This window comes from Nomia melanderi, chromosome 14 (genome assembly GCF_051020985.1).
Source record: "Nomia melanderi isolate GNS246 chromosome 14, iyNomMela1, whole genome shotgun sequence".
Taxonomy (NCBI): Eukaryota; Metazoa; Arthropoda; class Insecta; order Hymenoptera; family Halictidae; genus Nomia; species Nomia melanderi.
In genome coordinates this window covers 1,487,853-1,507,699 of record NC_135012.1, presented here as the reverse complement: position 1 = coordinate 1,507,699, position 19,847 = coordinate 1,487,853, and the positions used below count along the sequence as shown (strand labels likewise).

Sequence of the window (19,847 nt, the reverse complement as noted above, 5' to 3'; positions counted from 1 at the left end):
ACAATGTAAACTAGAATCACATAGCTCGAGTATTAAAATACATAAGATTCACAACCGGAACGTACTTATCGTAAAGACTCTTCAATGACATGGAATCATCTAAGTTATCTTCGTACATGTCATAATGTAGGATCAACCAAGATGTTCTAAACGGCCATTGCTCTGTAATGTTGATCCAACTGGCTAAATGATACCAATTGAAATCAATTTGGAATGCTTTCAACAACCTCCCTAGTATAAATAAATAATGTGATAAGTATGAATATAGTATTTTAGATAAATATTTGGAATAAATATTTGTTGACAATTAAAAAAATTGGACCCAAAGGATAGTGAATTGTATACAGATATAACTTTGATTAATCTTCCTAGGATAAAACAATATAAGTTATATTCTTTCAGGGTTCAAATTTTTCATATTCATCAATAAATGAGTTATCATGTTAATATTACCAGTGACATAAACGACGTTCATTAGTCGTCTCATGCTACGAGGATTTACATCGCTAAAGTAATCGTCGGTAAGTAGCATTTTATTAAGATCCTGAGCACCACCTAATCGGTTCAAATTACTGCCGATACTGCTAGCGATTGATTCGCTCAATCTTAATTTTCTACTGCCTTTTCTACTTTGTGGTTTCAGCTTCTCATTGCTGTTCATTATGCCAGACTCTGTACTAAGTCTTCTACTAGACATAGAGTGATGCATTGTGCTAGTAGCAGTATAATTAACACTCTCTTCCGCTTCAGTCCACGTTGTTTTCCTACTATGTTGGGCAGTTTGTTGAGCAATTTTCACCTTCCTTAAACCGCTATTTTGCAAATAAAATGGAAGGTGCACCATATTGCGTAAATAATCGTGACCTCCGATATTTGACTCCGTAAATAATCTCCTACTATTGACTTCCACTGCCTATTAAGTGTAATCGTTAATTGAAACCTATTATTATTTCACACGTCGTTAAGAAAAACTGAAAGGTACAATACCTTGGCAATAATATGTGGATCGATAGCTAATATAACAACGAATGGATAACCATTATCACTGAACAATGCTTGTATAGCATCCAAAACTAACAACACCTTGTCCTGTTCACAACTATCCAAACCATCCACAATAATCACTAATCTGCTCTGCTGAGCCATGAAGCTATCTAGACATTTGACCTATTTTTATCCAAAAACCTCGTTATTTAGAAGAAATGATATATTACGATACATTGAAGATGTACAATCTCAATAAGAACTTACATACCATCTCAGTCATTAAACTAACTTCACTTCTCAAAGTTTGTATAAAGCCTTCGCTTTTCAATGTTTCCAACTTAGAAATGCTACGTTGGAGGTGTCGCCTTTGGGAAAAAACTAGTGCTTGCAATGTTCGATTCCAAGTGTATAAGTTTGCTATTATACTGACACCTAGTATTAAGGCAACTGTTATCATAATAATATGTGCCGTAACTCTTTCTATTGTTGGTCTGAAATAATAATTTCATTTTAAGCGCCACCGATTACATTATTTTCTCTCTTTAATAAATCCAAAGATATCGTGTACTCACTCATTGCTAGAAATGTCAATGAGGTAGACAGTGAGCACAGAAATACCAACAAGTAAACTGCAAAAGCAGAATTCGAATATAACTATGTACGGTAGACAACAAAGGTGTCTCCATTTCCAAGTCGTGGTGGATTTATCGGGTTTTGGTCTGAACGCTCTATACAATCTTGTGGATAAAGAACCATAATCATTTTCAATGGAATCGTACAGGGACCCCACCATTTGTACTACAGCATTCTCTCCAGCAGCTGTCGTGCCTACTCGAGTTTGATCGGTGAAGTAAAACTTTATCGGCTGAGCAGTGACACCGTCATGAACTCTACCACCAGGAGGATGACAGAAAATCACTTGTAGCAATAATTTTAATGAATTTAACTTTGTGGTGAGAGCTACCGTGAAATTATAAGGCCAGTACCAATCGTATCTGGAATATTAATATTGCAGAGGTGTAAAATATGAAAAGCTAGAAAAATATACGTTCTCCGGTACTGTTTCTTACCTTTTATTAGCATACCAGATAAGTATCAAAAAAGTATAGGTAATAACAATAAGACTTATACCGCAGACAAGACCAACAATCCACGATTGTAGAGCGAGACCTATAGTAATACCCACTAATAAAGACACATGGGATACCACAACAAAAAGTAAGAAAGAAAATTGGAACACGGGGTCTATCCACTGTCGAGCAAAGTTCTTCATTTCCTCTGGAAGAATTGTAACAATTATTTTAGTAATCTCACGATTGGGTTGATGGTAAATAAAATTCTCTGCAATTCGTACCTCTCAATTTGTTCAATAAAAATGATTTTCCGGAACCCCATTTCGCGTAAAGGCCAACAGTTATCGGCGTTGACAGAGATGGTTCGCTAAGAATATCTGCTAATGCACTGCTGTATAGATCATAGCCGAGCATGTTTTCATTATCCTCGTTAGTGTTAAGACGACCTGTAAAAACAGGCATTTTTTATCCTTACTTTATACTCAAGTAATTTTATGAGATTACAACAATAATATTCATATTCTAGATTGTTATAATATTGAGAAGAGTATAAATTAATTTTAATTGTACTTTGTATGGTATATATATGTATGTGAAAAATGCACAATATCACAGAGTTAAAAGTAACCATCATCTAGAACCTATAATATCGAAGTTATTCGAGCGATACAAAAGAGAAGACTGGTATATATCTTAAACATAAACGAAATATCATGGACTAAGTTGTAAATAATGCTAATACCATTTTACAGATAATGAAAGCCTAATTATTCACATGTTCGTGAGTAAATGTCCAGCACTGTATATCATTTTAAGTGAAGCGACAACTTACGTGCACCAAATATTTGTCCAAGAATCGTTTTAGGATGATTAATGTCAATGTTGTACGGCGTCTCCCCTTGTCTATTCGGACGGTACAGCAGCTGACTATTTTTCGGATTTCTCAACAAGATTTCGACGATAGCTTTTGATCTCGCACGCATAGCTATATGAAGCACCGTGTCGCCTTTTTTATCGGTAGCTGAGACCTTGGCTTTCTTGTCCAGCAGTAATTGCACGATTTCAGCGTTCCGCGACCTAACTGCCCGCAGTAATGGCGTGTCACCGTCTTTCGTCGCGACCTCCAAGTCTGGGTTAGCGTTTAGTAACAATTTTAATATCGGTATATTGCCTTTTTCTACTGCTATGTAAGTGGCGGTTTTCTTATCCTAGAATGATGTCAATAAAATTTGCTTGGTTAGCCAGACTCTATATATTTTTCTCCGGAACGTGTTAGGCATAATCCAAGCTTGAAATCAATAGAGAGGAGAGAGAGAAAAAAAAACTTCAAGATAAAAGGGACTTCTCAATTTCATCAGTATTAACCCCCGAAAAACGGACACACTGAAATTGAATTCAGATTACTCCTTATTGATAGAGAAAAACCTCGTGCATAGGAATTTATACAGAATCTGTTTTAATATCCAGTGAAGTTGACACAATAATTATTTTCTTATGCAGGAAAGAAAAGGCGTGAGCGGAATATCAATGGAATCGATTCTAAGATCTATTGCCTTATGGATAATTTGAAATCCAGAGTGGAAAGCGACCACATCTTCGTTATACGAGGGTTAAAAACCAATTGTAACTGTTAATCGTTATCCTGTCTTCTGTTTACGACGATAAATTGCCATCAGTTTTGTCACCTTTCCAGCGATGTCCACGTCCGCGTATTTCTTTAAAAGAGATTCAACCACTCCTCTATGACCGCCTTTCACAGCGTGAATCAAGTTCGTATCCCCGGCTCTGTCCTGGATATTCACATAAGCACCAGCGTTGAGAAGCGCGTTAGCTATTTCATGGTGTCCTTCCCGGCAAGCTATCGCCAGGGCGGTACAACCATCCTTATCCAATGCATTCACGTTCGGTTTATGCTCCAAAAGGAGCAGCACGACGTCCACGTGATTGCCAAGAGTTGCTACGAGAAGCGCAGTCCATGAATACTGTAAAGAAAGGGTTATAATTTATGTCAGACACAATCTAAATAGAATCTTCTAAATATGAATATTTGAAATTACTGTGTCGAACATGAATTTGGTTCAGCTTGTTCACAGACATTAGCTTCAGATAGTGTCCTGTCATTGTTAGCCTCCTTAAGAAGCTCCCTAAGGTAGTTTTCATAAATCAGTAATTGATGAGTCTTACCATGCCAGCGGTATCAACATTAGCACCAGCTTTCAACAGTGTATCTACAATTTCTACATTTCCTTTACGCGACGCCCACACCAATGCTGTAGTACCATACTGAAAATGAAAAGGGATATATCGGCTTAGAGTAAATTTCATTTTCCATACTGCCTTCTTAAAATACACAATAGGTCATAAGTGATCCATACAGTAATATAACTAGCTTGCGAGTGCACGTTTCCGAATCACATTTAAATACCATGGGTCGCCAATGTCTCACACCGGAGGAACTTATTTAGAAATACGTTATTCTCTATCGTGTGCACCTTGAACGACTTTTTCTATAACTATTCTGCACTTGTGTCTTGGATATCAGTGGATTACCTTATCGCCAACATTAACTTTAGCACCATGAGCAATGAGATCTTTAACAATGTCAGGGTAGCCCCTGCCCGCGGCCCATAACAAGGAAGATATATGAAAATTTCCGTGCGCATTGACGTCGGCTCCTCGTGCTAGCAGCATCGTCACCGTCGGCGACCTACCCTTGTACGTTGCCCACATGAGTGCCGTCCATCCTCCCTAAAAAATACATTTCTCTTAGATTCCACTTTCTATGTTTTCCTCTAACTTCCAGCTACTTAATAAATACCACTTCCTTCGTGTCTAAATACAAGAATAATTCTATTGAAAAGTCAAGAAGGAAGTTCCAAAATATAAAACGGAATTCTAAGTTCAATTGAATTCAGAGTGAACAAAGGTTTCTTCGTACAAGTTTATTCTTGTCCAACTTATTAACCCTTAGCAGTCCTATGTCGATTTTACGGCAACGTCTACTGATTTTAACAATTTTTTCTATATTCATTTGTAGTATCACAATTGTACCACTTCAAGGTACCGTTCCAGTGAATCTTATTCTCGAATAAGTAATCAAAACGTCATATTAAGCTGTAATTGAATGAAATAACGTCCATGTGAGCCTCAAAGTGAGAAGCCAAGAGCACTTCGGATCGCAAAGGGTTAACTTTATTTTACCATTTCCAGGTGGACGGATACTCACGTTACATTTAGCGTTACTTATAATAATACTCTACGCAACTGCACCATAAGCCAACGTACCATGTCTCTGTGTTCCAGATCGGCTCCATGCTCGAGCAGTTCAAGGCACACGTCGGTGTGGCCTTCCTTAGCCGCGCAAAGCAACGCTGTCCAGTTATCCTGAAAATGAATGTCATTGTGTAATCGAGATCAAAGGTGAGGATCCAACGTCTAACGCAATACTGACCCCATCTTCGGCATTAACGTCCGCGCCGTGATTGATAAGCTCCCGTACAATGTGTATCTTCCCCTTAGTCGCTGCAAGGATGAGGGCTGTGCTACCATTCTATTGTAAGAACAATGAAAATCGTCTATCTAGAGTCGGTTCCCTGATAAGGCGGATCTCGAGCGCGTTTCAATCGCATTGTCCAACAAATTGAAACCTTCTCTCTGATCTGCAGGGTAATTCTTCTAGAGTTTATCATGCTAAACACGAATTCGTACGCATAATTGCTTCGCCACCCTCAGTTTTACATTTTTATATCTTCCTATAAGCTTCTTTATCAGGGCTGTACAAATGTTGTCACTTCGAAGAGAAATCTGAGATTTTTGCTCCGGAAACGTAATTTTTGCATCAACCCAATATTTAAATGAATACTTCCGGATTCGTGTTTAGGGCAAGGAACTCTAAAATCATCCTGTGCATATCGCAGATGAACCGTGTTGAACGGTGTCATCGGAATCGGACGGACACTGTGCTCAATGGAATAATAATCAAAGAAATAATTACGGTAATTTGGAACAGTTCATTCGAAGTTCTTCAGTGCTAATTTTACTCTGAGCTCGTTCGTTTATTCTTTTCACGTGGTGTCACGCCGTCCTTTCATTCCGGGATTCAATTAAAAGACCATTGACTTTGCTACTCCGACGCAGTCGTGCCAATACGACTCAATCATAAAAATTGACGATCTTTTAATTACGATCGAAGAGGCACATTGATAAACAAGCGAACGCGTTGTTCGGACTACTCTTGTTAACACTAAGTTTACAGACAACTGAGTCACTCATTAGCGAAATCGATTAGCTGCAGTTTTTGAATTTTATCAGAATTTATCGTTAAAACAGTTTATTAGTTTTCGGCTTTCCATATTGAAAGTAAATTTCCTTATCATTAGGTGTTACTGCGAAACACAGTTCTATTAGCAATGCAAAACTTGCGGCGATAGCAAAAATTTCTTTAAAGTTATAACGTTTCATACATTTGCAACTGAAATTCCGGAAATCAACTTATAGCTATCGCATCACTTATCTATTGTTTCTTCCGCGGTGTTAACTGATTTGGTTAATGAATCGTTCACATTAACTACGAAGATCGTTACTGAAACAAAAGCTAGTCGCGAACGCGTTAAACAATGTGTTCTTCCGTATTCTTACTTGTTTTAACCGATAATTGAAAAAATGAAAGCAGTGTTTGTTCCGGTTACCTCGTCTCGATCGTCGACCTGCACTCTTTTGTTCTCGAGGAAGTTTTGGAGACCAGCGAGGTTATCATCTGTGATATAGCTGGCGAGAGATCGGTAGCAGAGCGATACCATCGAGTCAGTCCGGTGCAAGGTCTGCGGAAGAAAAGTGGAAAATATGCCGATTGAAAAATTGAAGTTGCGGACCGATTCCTCGGAGGAGCGCGGCGTCCCTCCTCCGACCGAAAGCTGCGAAAGCAATTTAATCGCTGAGCTAATAGACAGCGTAGCCTACGGAACCGTAACTCACGCGTGCCTACGTCCTTGTGATTATCTTTGAGCAACGCTGCGCGAATACGTGATAACTGCGCGTTCCTTTTGTCGCGACTCCGCGAATCGACGACGAGTTCTCTCGTCGTTGCGATTATTCGGCAATCATCATTCGAACGGTGACGATTATTGCTGTATTCCGATTTTTGTCCATTTCTCGCAACGGTTGTCGACAGTTATAGTGTCTCACGCCTTTATTGGGTTATCCCTTAAACGATATGTTCCCGCGTGCTTCCTTTGTTTTAAGGAATTAAGACAGGTAATTTCCGTATTTAATTGTAATGGATTGATAGTGTGTAGGGAATAAAGGAGAATGTATTTCAGACTTTGAAGTTTTGGTTGTATTTTTATAGGAATTAAAGAATACGAGCATTGCGTTGTTCACGAAATTTTATCTAATGATTCTGGATTTCTTATTGGAATTAATGGAATTAGCGAATTAATGGTTCCTGGGGTATAGGTGAGAACACGCATTTGACAATCATTAGGGTACAACGCTAGGAATCTAGAGCACTTCGGATTAACACTAGAACTACCGAGCACTGACTTTCAAAAATTTCTTGATACAATATTTATTTAATTATATTTCAGTTCAGGTAAATCCTTTTGTCACTACCATTTGAATCAGGTCGAAACAAAAATCCAATTGATACTAGTCATATTAAATAGAGAAATGATAAATTAACAAATTTCTGTTCACTTTCATTATTAATATTCTTTATCTCTCAACTATCAAAGAGAAAACGATTCGATTCAACTCGATATACTTTTCCAGTAGAAGAGATCAGCAATGGGCGATTTTGACCTATCCGGTGGTTCTAGTGCTAGATCCATGATTAAAAGTAAAGGTCAGAGTGTACTCGCGGCGTGGCTCAGTTTTAATGGAATCGGTGCGTCGAAGAACCAACCTCCAGGACGTAAAGGCTCGAGGGAAATTTCTGCATTTCCGCGTAGAAATGGACGTTCGGGTTTAATGGAGCAGGACACGATGTAGGTCGGCGATAAGGCATTAATCAGAGCCACGGGAAACGTTGAATGAAAGGTAAATATCGACTGCGTAGGGTATCGAGGAACCTTCAACGCTGCCTGGCCAGTTTCGCAATATGAACGTGGCCGGAGAACCTTTAGCATTCACCTCGCGAAACTTCGATCGTTTCGCGAGTCGGCTTCTGCACAAACTCAAACTGCAATTTTTGCTTTTCCACAAATGTTTCGACGTTCGACGCTAGAATCATATTCAAACCGACTAATTATATACCTGTAACTTCTTATAGAAACGATGGAAATATATTTCTCGCACTTTCTGCACGTAGTTTCTATTCTTTGGTGTAATATTATTGTAAGCAAGTACGAAAAATGTGTTTTCATCAATTTTTATAAGTTATGGGTGTATGATTAGTTGCTTTGAATGATGTGTTCTAGTGTTAAATGTGCGATAAATTGAAAATTAAATGCTGAAGTTGCATTAATTGTTTTCAAGCAGCAAGACAGAGGATTGGTGAATCCTGGTAATTAATGACGAGCAAAGAAAAGTTATCTTCTTTACGCTTCGGGAAATCAAACGCGAAGCTGCGCTAGCGACACGGCAATCCACTTATGAAACTCGTTAATCGGCACACAATGAAATTTGTAAAGTGAGTTTGCAATGGATTTTATTGACTCTAGTGAGATTGATAATGAAGCTTGCTCAGACGAACTGTTTGCAACGTCTACTTACATATTTCTTTGAAATGCCCATCTTTCGATATCTAACTCATCGATAAAGATATTTTTAATATTCTCCGCGCGGATAAAAAAGTTTCCAGACGTATAAATAATTCAATTCCGGGAAGATCAATTCGCGAAGATCGAAATCGACTTTTTAATCAGGTTCTGGGGTTCTTGACGTGTCGAATCTTCAAATGAGAATAATAAGGATCTCTCGAGTCCTTTTTTAAAGTACACAGAAATTTGCATTATTCAAAAGTTACGTCGCAAAGTTGTATTACCAGAAATTTAAAAATTTTAATTTGTGTTGTTCAGAATTTTAAATACAAGTTTGTAGTGTTAAAAATTAAAAATTCTAATTTGTATTACGCGTTATTTGAAGTGCGAGTTTGTATTATTTAAAATACATTGCTTTCTCCGACTGTTTCGTCAAGAAAAATTAGAACTCCGTTAAATTGTTCATTGAAACTGCAATGAATGCACAAAATTCGCGATCTAATTATAAGCACTCAACAAAATGAACTGTTATTACGTTAATAAAGCATTCGCATACTCGTTCTATAGTTAGACAAATGAAAAGTGATCGGTCTTACTTACTGTTCACGATCAAGTTTCTGCAATACTCTGCGCGAGCGTTCAAGTGAACGAGGTAAATATTTTGTCTATGGTTCGATAATTTGAAGAAACGAACACATAGACATCGCGTTGGAATGTCGTGTCCGGGCTTATCTGTCCAGAAATAATTGCGGTTTTATCTGCACGCGAGATAATCATTTTAAGTCAATAATCGTTTTATGGCGGAGTTCTACTCCGGTTTTTATCTATGGCGAACGGCGGAACGTTCGAATAAACCCGGCAGATAAATTTGAATTCATTTTTTCGCGAATGATAAGAAAATGCAATTGCACCGAACAAAACTTTACTCGACTACTAACTAATCGATTCAAAAAGATCAGAATCAAAAACCAGAAGGAAAAAATCTGTATTCAAGGAACATTCAATGTAAATAGAAATTATTTCCAAATTTCTTTAGAGTCCTTCAATTTAATCATTCCTTCGACAGTTACCAATTAAACTAATCGAAGTAAACCAAACTCGATATAAATTAAAAAGGATAGCTCTAAATTTCCAACGATCTTCTAAAATAAATTACCTTCTCAAAATTACTTCCCATAATCCTGAATGATTTTTTCAAACGCTTTAATCAACGCCGAAAAAATGTATAAGACGTGTTCAAAGATGAAACATTCAATTTATTTTTAACGAATATTCCTGATTCCAATTGAAAGTAATTTACTGGCATGAGACGATGGTAAAAAATAATGGATGACGAAGTTTCCAGTGTACGCGTGCTTCACGGTGAATGGAATAAAAACGATTGGATCAATAGAGATCTAGTGATCGTATGGAACGGCCGTCCATTGAAACTGCTGCCAGGAACGATGATTAATGAACACTGGCCGTGACATTGTTGGTTTATCCACGGTTCGGGGAACCGAACGGCGACGCGAGACGCACTCGCTTTGAAGTCGCTGCGATAATTTATTTTGACTCGTTAAGCCCGGTTTCCATCGAAGCTCCCGGCGGAGATCTTTATTAAAATAGTCACGGAATGTCTCGGACTCGGTGGACAGCAGTCCCTCGCCAAATCCTGCGCGTAAATCGTGCGTCTTCGAAATATTCTCTTTTCTAGCCTCGGATTTTTTTCTGGTCGATCAACAGTCTGGTTTCAACGCAATTCAAGTGAAGTGTTCAAGTGTCTCTCGAGATCGAGGAAACTAAATGTTAAACGTCCTTGAACGAAAAAAACCAATTCCCTATCGACTGCTCCAAGAAATCATGCCGCAAAGATCATATACAAACACAAGAAACAAAAAGCAGGAAAAGTCACTCAATAAGCCAACCAAACCAAACATATCCGTAAAATAAACGAAATATAAAAGAGAATGAAATCGTTTCAAACGAGTTAAAGCGGGAAACAAATTCCCTGCAACTTCAAGATGTGTCGCGTATAGATCCACGGTGTGCAAATAAAAGAAACAAAAGAAAAACCAGGGAACTCAATCGATTACTATTTGAATTAATGTTCAATCAAACCAACAAAGGAAAACCAGCTGTGAGCAGTGGTTAATCGAGAAAGCCAGTCCGATGCGACGTCCACGCGACTAACCGTCTGCGAGTGTCTGCGTATGCCGAAGTTGAACTTGCGCCCGGACTCGCCGTCGCCGCCAGTCGCGGTGAACGTGATCGTGGGCACATGAAAATGCGGGAAAACATGGTGATGATGATGGTGATCGTGATGGTGCGTGTGCGAATGATGTCCATTGGAATCGTCCTCCCAGCTGGTCGGATGCTGGTGCTCCGGTATGTGGAGCCGTAAAAATGGCAGCTTCAGCCTAAGCCCGCCTCCTGTCTTCGCAGGACTCTCGACTGGATGATCATTGGTCGCGGCGCTCTCTTCACCAGCCGGCAGCAAACAGTCGGGTATAACAGGACAGGCGCCAGCTAAACTCGGCACCAGACTGGAGCAAATGGCTGCGCTAGCGATGCTGGACCGCCTGATCGGATTCACACTGGTCCCCGACAAGATGTCCCCATAGGAAGGAGTCTTGGGTGTTTTACTGGGACTCTGACAGGTGTCCAACGTTGGCAGTGTCTGTCTTCTTTTTGATCTCACCTGGCTGGCATCATCCATGCTGGTGCTCGGTAACTTGGTGTTCTCTGTGCCTAACGAATCTTGCTTTTTCAGAGATTCCCCTAGATCTAGGCTAGAAAGCTTCTCGCTCTCAGTTCTCAGGTATCTTCTGATGAGCAACGGGGTTGTCTGAGGGGTCACATTCGTTTGGTAGGCTAACATGGTCGACTGTTCCACTTGGATCTTGCTGATCACTGGGACCTTAGCTGTTTCCTCGGATTGCAGAGAGCTCGAAGTCTCTTTGGAAGATTTAGGTCCAGTCTTCTTGGGTTCCGTGTCTGAATCCCGGAATCTTTGCTCTGCCTGATTCGCTGGAATCTTTTTACCATCTTCAGTGAGAGGTTTAGACGATCCCGCAGCCTCAGATGCGTCTTCGAACAGTTTGGCATGACTCTCGGCGTCATTGGTCTCCATAAAATTCCAGAATCTCAGCTTAGCCTGGTCGCTCGACGAGAACCTCCTGGCTTGTTTAGCGTCTACCTGTTGAAACGTCCCGAACGCATCTGGCCACTTCGCAGCGGCATGCGCCTTCTTCGAGTCATTTTTGTCGAACGACACGGTGTCGTCACTCTTGACCAGTTGATCTCGGTTATAGCCGGCATCGGAAGGATGATGAGAAGCGGAGCTTGGCCACCGCGCGAACCTCTGATTGGAACTCGCATTTCGGCACGAGGTTGCGCCGGCCGCGTGTTTCCTTGAGGAAGGGAGATCTACGAGGTTTCCGCCATGGAACCCGGCCAAATTCCGGCCCGCGCTCGTCATCGGCCGGATTCCAGCGTCCGACGGTCGATCCTCGATCGGGACCACCGCTTCGACCAAAGTTTCCGCTCCCCTTCCCTCGATTCGCGCTTGACCCGCTGCCCCGGAGCGACTCGCATCCTCGAATTCCTCGATTTCCGACCTGTTTCCGGGATCGTCGCGCACCTTCGAGCCACCGGAATCTCCCGCCCCTTCGAACGCATCGATTTCAGGCTTCTCCTCGAACCCATCGTCCTCTTTCCGCTTGACGGACCCTCTAGGCGTGCGAAGTCCTCTTTCGAATCTCGGCACCGACGAACTTTCTCTCGATTTTTCTTTTTGATCTCCAGTGGAAGCATGACTTTGCGACAGAGGATGATCGAGAATGTTTCTTGAATCGGTAGCTAACGACGTTTCGGTGTCAGCTTCGATTTTGATGGATATCCTCCTTTCCGCGAGGGCCGACGCTACTTCCACTAGATCCCTTAGCGTCTTCTCCCCTTTGTCATCTTGGTCATCGTCCTCTTCCTCGATGCTGATCCGAAAGTGGTGCGTCGTGATCTTGATGCGATCGTCTTTGGCCTTCCGCATGGCATTCTTTCCTGCGTCGGTTCGCGGCCGTGACGAACAACGTTTGCCTCACTAGGCGGGAACGCGGCGAATCGCGGCTGTCTCGATCGCGATCGATCAGTCGCCACCGACGCGGATCGCACGACGCGATTCTACGTGGATGTTCGCGTTATAGGAGATTCGAACTTGTGTGATTGTGAATGTAACGGTGTTTCGGGCTGTTTCGCTTTTAATTGGACGCTGTTCTTTAGTCTTCGATTTTTCGTGACCCTCTTCGTAGCAAAGTTCTAGTTTTTGGTGTTTATCGATGGAAAAATCGAGAAATGGTGGGAGTTTCATGTATTTTGATGAATGTCCAACTGTAGAGCACTGAAGCTATCCGCTGTCAATTTTATTGCTACTCTCGATGTTACTTAATACTTCGAAGGCCGCGTATTTCACTCGAGGAACTCTCGCCTACCTTTCGGAGAATCGTTTGAAGAGTAATTGTAACGCACTTATGCCGAAGAAATCGTTGAGGTCACTATTATTTTAGTTTCATCTGATAACCGCAGTTCCTTTCTAAGACATCTACTGGACACACTGATTTGCTTAGTAAATTCTTGAACTGTTTTAATAGTTTAGGCATGTACAGTAGTAGTAATGAAATTTAGTAATGGTATCTTGAGAAGAAAAGTAAGAGATATCCAATAATGCGTAACAATTTAACGTGAACGTAATGATGATTAAACAGATGTCACGTGGAAAAGAACACAGTGGCCCTAGGACAAATTCCACGAAATTCCTTATTAAAGCTCAGTTTCTGGCAGTGCTATCTCCAAAAGAGACAGAAGTGCTATCAAATAAGCCACAAAATGAAAAGAATAAAATATTAAATAATTCTATTGAATTGCATTATTATTGCACGTTTATCTTGCTGAACATCGCCGCAATAGGCTGCAGTATTTATGATACAAAAATGGCTTCGAATAATCATCGTTTAATTCCGTGAATTTTAGTAATTTGATTTGCTTGGAAGTCACCGGTGACCCGCGACATTCAACGAGTTAAAACGAACAGGAATTACGTAATTCGCATATACAAAACTGAATGCTACTACTGTGGGACACAATAAAATTCATCCTTCTCTTAAGATATCTCACGTTTGCATTTACCACCTTCCCATAAATTCTCTTCAATTATTCTCACTATTACAAAGTAAATATTCCGGCTGTTTCAATAATTCGAACAAGTCAATCAAGATTTCCTATAAAAATCACACGAAAAAGAAAGGAAAAGAAAAGAATGTTACTACTGTATGATGCAATAAGATTCTTTCTCTTTCTAAAGTATTTCATGTTTGCACTGAATCATTAAAGTAAATGTTCTGGCTGTTTCTACGATTCGAAGAAGTCAATGAAGATTTCATCTAAAAATTGAACGAGGAAAGACAAATAAAAGAACGTTACTAAATGCACGATGCAATAAAATTCTTTCTTTCTAAAGTATTTCATGTTTGCACTGAATTATTAAAGTAAATATTCTGGCTGTTTCTACGATTCGAAGAAATCAATGATTTCATCTAGAAATCCAACGAGGAAAGAGAAATAAAAGAACGTTACTACTCGTACGATGGAATAAAATTCGCGATTTATCGATCGGTACCGTGAAAGGGACGGACCCTCGACAACGTGGTGAGCCGAAGCATTTTCTCCAGGTTCCTGGCGGTCATCGATCGACACTTCCGTTCCTCCGGTTCCAAAGATCAAACAGACGAGAGATCGCGGTTCGCGGATTCGCGGGAAACTCGGCGATAGACGCGTCTCGCGATCCTCGGCGCGAGATCGGACCGCTTTGAGAAGATTGTCTAGCGTCTCCGCGCGGGAGACACTTATATATCCCGTCGCGGGATCTTTCAAAGCGGCGCGCACAGTTGCACAGGATCACGATCTGATAAGATCGTCAGTGGCTTGCGCGTGGATCGTCTGCCGCTGCTTAACGATCGTCGGTTTGGAAACGCGAATCGAATCGAATTTAATTGTGTGATGCTTCCTTTGATGGAATGAAAGGAGAGCAAGTTTCGATTGGAGAGTGGTTATAAATACAAATGGACTGTCGTTATAAGTTATTATAGAAGGAAGTTGTTATAAATTCAAATGGACAGTTATAATTCATTGAATTAGGATATGGGATTAATATAATTTGGAGAATTTGGATATTGGATTACTATAATTTATGGAACTTGAATATTGGATTACTCTAATTTATAGAATTAGAGAATTAATATAATTTGTAGAATTAGGATATAGGATTACTATAATTTATGGAACTTGAATATTGGATTATTCTGATTTATAGGATTAGAATATAAAATTAATATTATTTGTATAATTAAGATATAGTATTACTATAATTCATATAACTTGAATATTGGATTATTCTAATTTGTAGAATTAGAATATAGAATTATTGTAATGTGTAGAATTAAAATGCCTTCGTTCCTAGACTAAAAGTGTATATTAGATAATGCACCATCCCAAACTATTCAATTTAATAATTTCCAGACGAAATTTTCCTCAGTATCTTATTCTACAGTCCTGTCATTTCTCAATTATCCAGCTTTTAAAATGAAATCTTCCGTCTTTCACGATTCCAAAATTATACCACGATCAAGTCACAAGCGATACCGAGTATATTCAGTAGTGAGATCCTCTGTGGTCCTAACCAATATCAAATTAACACTGGCAAAAGTTCCAAATTTTCCGTTGCAAAAATTAGCAGTCCCTGATTACTCAAGGACCATCCACTTTCCATCGCGGTGGGTCGAACGAATTAGATCCTTCCCACGACGATTATTTTCGGCGATTGCGACGCAGGATTTGTTTAATTCGTTATCGCGAACCCCGAGAACCTAAGTTCGCCCGAACGAAACAGCGCCGCGCCGTTTGGCGGCCGTGCAAATTCGATCGCACGCCTAATTTCCGTTCGCTCGTTTACATTCGCCAATAAAGCTCCGCTTTAAATTATCGGTATCGCCGATGCACGTTCTGTTTACCCGGCTCCCGATACCGTGAATTTTGAGCGACGGTAAAAACTTCTGTGGTTTTACCGTCTATTATTAGACTGCGGATATTTATGCAGTTTCCAAATAACACTATACAGAATTGATATAATTTGGAGAATTAGGATATAGGATCACTATAATTTACGGAACTTGAATATTGGATTATTCTAATTTATAGAATTAGAGAATTGATATAAGTTAGAGAATTGGGATATAGGATTACTATAATTCATGGAACTTGAATATAGGATTATTCTAATTTATGGAAACATATAAAATATCCGAAACACGGTGATCTTTATAATACTTCTCAGGAAGAATCACTCTCTACTGTAATTTCGTTATCGTAATTGCAATCTTGAAAATTTGCACAAATAACTGCTGTGTACTCGTTATCGTAATTACCGCTAGTTAACACGTGTTTCGAATAACGAAAATCGTACTAATCTTCGCTTTTTCGGATCTAAATAAATTAACATCCAATTTCACTGTCCAACGACCAGAAGTCACAAGCAAGCAATGTAATTATTTAAATAACCAAAGATCAACGTATAATTCTCTTTCATCAATATTTAAGAGTTCGAAATACAATTTAACAGCTTACGAAACAATTTCCGACCGCTTCGAAAAATTGTTAACACGTTGAGCGCCGGCCCACGATAAGAATCCAAATCCAAAGTAAAATTTACAAAATCGAATTCCTTATTCTGTTCCGTAAGTTAGAAATTTTGGTTTAATCGATGTTTAAAAATGTATCAATATAATCACCGACGCTCGCATTTTTTAGCTGAAATTTAGCCGGCGTTCAATGTGTTAACCAGTTAACTGTGGAATTTAGTTGAAAAAATCTCTGGTTCTGCGCGCAATAAAATCGAAAAATGGAGCGTATAGTCGTCGAACGCAGGACGAATGCACGTAGAGTATATTTTAATGAAAGATCAAAGCGAAACAAAAAAGAATTACATGTTTATGTGAAAAAATAAAGAATTCATCGTTGAAAGAATTAATATCATGTCCAGTTTTACGATGACGTGTATACTCGTCAAACACAGTTAACTGGTTAAATACACTTGAAATCGAAGTTTGAAGTACCGTTTGCGACAGTTCGTGTCCAAAAATTCTTCGCTTCTCTGCCGACGTCACGAGAAAAATATCTGCAGAATGGGTGTGGAGAAAAGTACACGTTTCCCAGCTGGAAAGATATTTTCTCGGCAACGACTAGACGAAACGCGGAACGTCCTTGGGCGGGCCGCGGCACTTGGGCCAATTAAGTTTCTCCGCTCCGCTAATCAATTGTGTACGAACCACGCGAGTGTCATCGTTTACCAGCGCTCGTAAAAAGAAACAACTGCGCGTGCGGCGGAGAACAGGCGGTTGCGAATTGGGCCGACTCTTTTGTCTTTCTTCCTACGCAACGCGGCATTATGGTGCATTCTTCGAGCGAATGGCTCTGGAGACTGCGATGGATTGCCACGCAAACATAAAAATTAGGGTCACTCGGAGGAGATTCCGTTAATATTTGAAAATAATTCGCTCTTGAAGCTACTGATTTGTAAATATACTTGTGAATCGATAGAATGTTGGTTCGTTAACTCGTTCGAGAGGAATTACACCAGGTATGTGAGGTACTCGGGGAAAAGATGAAGATTCCATTGATATTTGAAAATAATCTGCTCTTGCAGCTACTGATTTGTAAATAAACTTGTGAATCGATAGAATGTTGGTTCGTTGACTCGTTCGAAAGGAATTAGACACCAGGTACCTGAAATACTTGGGGAAGAGATGAATTATAGAGGAATAAAGTAGAAATTGATTAACGTTGTGACAATTATACGTAAATACAGTGGAAAAGATGTTTGAAAATTGATAAGAATGGTATGGCAGTTATGCGTAAAAACAGTAAGAATTAGAGACTGTGTAAAAATTGATAAGAATGACGGTTAGAAAGAAGTAAAGTAGGAACTCGAGGCGTGTAAAGATTGATAAGAATGTAATGATAATTACACGCAAATAAAATAGGAATCAAAGGCGTGTTGCAATTGATAAGAATGTGATGACGATTACGTACAAGTGACATAGGAATTAGTGGCGTCTAAAGGTTGATAAGAATGCGATGACGCTTCCATATAGATGATGTAGAAATTAAAGAAGATTGAAACTTGTATTGGTTTTAACTAATACCTCAAAGTGAGTTTTGAAAGGGCAAATAACTTGAATCTTCCATGTAAATCGGGAAATAAGTTTCCGCTCTTAAGAACGGTCTTTAAAGAAGACTGCTCTAGTTTTGTATTTGTAAGTAAAGAAACATTTAATCTATGATCTAAAAGTTAGTTGCATCGTATAAAAGAACAATTGAAATTGGGAAATTCGATTTTCCTCGTAGTTGATCTCGTTTTCGAATAAATTCAGCACGACTTTCGGTGAAGTACACGCGTTCCTGCTCGCAAGTGGAAAAGGCGAGCAATGAACAGACAAGCCAGCCAAGTCTTACTCAACGGCGCGAACGCACAACGGAAGTTCCCAATTGTCTCGAAAACGAGACCACATACAGAACATTTGTGTCCTGTATCTTGAAATCGTTTCTTTACGTACGCTATCGGTAAAAAATATTTGATCAGATGTTCGACGACTGATGGATAATAACCAATTCCAATAAGGAGACACGAATCGCGCGATTTTCAATTCCGAATGCAGCTGAAGATACGAAGCAGTTGTAAACTACAGATGAATGATTTTCAAACAGTGAACACTGTAATTTGTGAACTGTGCGTTGAACGTTAATTAAAAATTCAAAATAAACTTTTTATCGCGACAAGTTCTTCAAATAATCGTTCCAAGGATTTCCTTCCACTCAATTTTCTGCAATCCACTTTCTCCTTTAAAACAAAATCTGTTCCATTTTAACCCTTTGCACTCAAGAGGTGACTCTCAGTCACCACTTGATTCGATACAGCAAAACTATGAAGTTGAATATTTAGTATTTTAAATGAAACTTTGTATTGCTGTGTGAAATATGTAAATAAAATAGCTTCGTTGCTTAATTTATCTGTGAATTATCGTTAAATTAGTTTCAAACAATGTCGTCTATATCTCGTCGAAAAATGTTGAATATTTCCAGTGAAAATCTTTCGAGTGCAAAGGGTTAAATACTTTCAAATTTAACCTAATCACAAGACTTCTCAAATTCCTTCGCAATCTACTTCCAACTTTCCTTTCAAATACAAATCCAGAATCTTTTAGTCTAAGCTTCAAGAGACTGAAATAAAACGAACAGATCGAAGAATGTGAAAAATCATTCTACCTGAATTACGCACAAACACCTGACGTTAATGATTAATTAAACGTTACCTAATCCCGCGAGCAGCGAACGCTATACGAAAGCTTGAGCACGATTATTAATGATCAACCGCGTTTTAATCGCGGTAAACTGACCGTTCAGCTCTTCAACACCTAAACATCGTCGACTACACTGACTGTAAATGAGGCTCGTCTCAATCGTCGAGCGTTTCAAAACGTTGCCACGTTCGTTTTAATTAACTCCCCGGCCGTTTCATGCCCAACCGGGCATAAGCCCCAGCGTTGTAAACTTATCGTGTAATTAGCCACGCTAAATCCGTCATCGGCTGGTCGGACAGATGCGGTAATCGAGCGTAATTCGCGCAACAAATGTTACGGTGACACTGTTGCGTCCGCCGTTTGTCTTTCAAGACACGTCGCGTAGTCTTGGCACATTCCACTTGGGCGCAGGCTGACGAATAAATCGGAATAGATGCGGTTTCATTCATTTCCGTCTGTGCCCACCTGTGCCTCGACCGCGATTGCGACACGAATGTTGCTGGTCGTTCCAATTCGACGGTTTCACATTTTCGAGATGTTATGACGTGTGGAAACAATGTAAGACCAACGAAATAAATGGAGCGGAGAAGAGGTTTTATCGTCTGTCTTTTCCATGCGAAGTTTCTGGTATAATTTGTGTGTAAATATTGGAAATGTTAGAAATAAGTGTTGGAAGATGGGATTAATTAAGATAAAGATTAATT

General features: G+C 39.6%; 1 protein-coding gene and 1 long non-coding RNA gene across 14 annotated transcripts in view; one reads left to right on the top strand and one right to left on the bottom strand.

Moving 5' to 3' along the window:
- Arms (Ankyrin repeat-rich membrane spanning) overlaps nucleotides 1–19,847 on the bottom strand; it is a 52,034-nt gene that overhangs the window by 3,974 nt on the left and 28,213 nt on the right. For 8 of the 13 annotated variants that reach the window (XM_076373992.1, XM_076373998.1, XM_076373999.1 and 5 more), the window contains 14 exons: nucleotides 6,749–6,880; nucleotides 5,512–5,610; nucleotides 5,346–5,444; nucleotides 4,611–4,808; nucleotides 4,245–4,343; nucleotides 3,746–4,042; nucleotides 2,893–3,268; nucleotides 2,342–2,506; nucleotides 2,058–2,265; nucleotides 1,560–1,982; nucleotides 1,256–1,478; nucleotides 988–1,167; nucleotides 454–913; nucleotides 66–231 (listed from right to left, as the gene is read on the bottom strand). In XM_076373992.1, coding sequence (XP_076230107.1) covers nucleotides 66–231; nucleotides 454–913; nucleotides 988–1,167; nucleotides 1,256–1,478; nucleotides 1,560–1,982; nucleotides 2,058–2,265; nucleotides 2,342–2,506; nucleotides 2,893–3,268; nucleotides 3,746–4,042; nucleotides 4,245–4,343; nucleotides 4,611–4,808; nucleotides 5,346–5,444; nucleotides 5,512–5,610; nucleotides 6,749–6,880 — 3,125 coding nt within the window. Of the gene's footprint in view, nucleotides 1–65; nucleotides 232–453; nucleotides 914–987; nucleotides 1,168–1,255; nucleotides 1,479–1,559; nucleotides 1,983–2,057; nucleotides 2,266–2,341; nucleotides 2,507–2,892; nucleotides 3,269–3,745; nucleotides 4,043–4,244; nucleotides 4,344–4,610; nucleotides 4,809–5,345; nucleotides 5,445–5,511; nucleotides 5,611–6,748; nucleotides 6,881–8,771; nucleotides 9,094–9,358; nucleotides 9,501–10,931; nucleotides 12,932–14,408; nucleotides 14,660–19,847 lie in introns of those variants that run through there. The other 5 variants (XM_076374001.1, XM_076373995.1, XM_076373990.1 and 2 more) reach the window with 5 other exon arrangements.
- LOC116428695 (uncharacterized) lies at nucleotides 7,165–8,431 on the top strand. The gene is made up of 3 exons (XR_004235320.2): nucleotides 7,165–7,313; nucleotides 7,408–7,514; nucleotides 7,830–8,431. It is a non-coding gene; the product is annotated as an uncharacterized LOC116428695 (long non-coding RNA).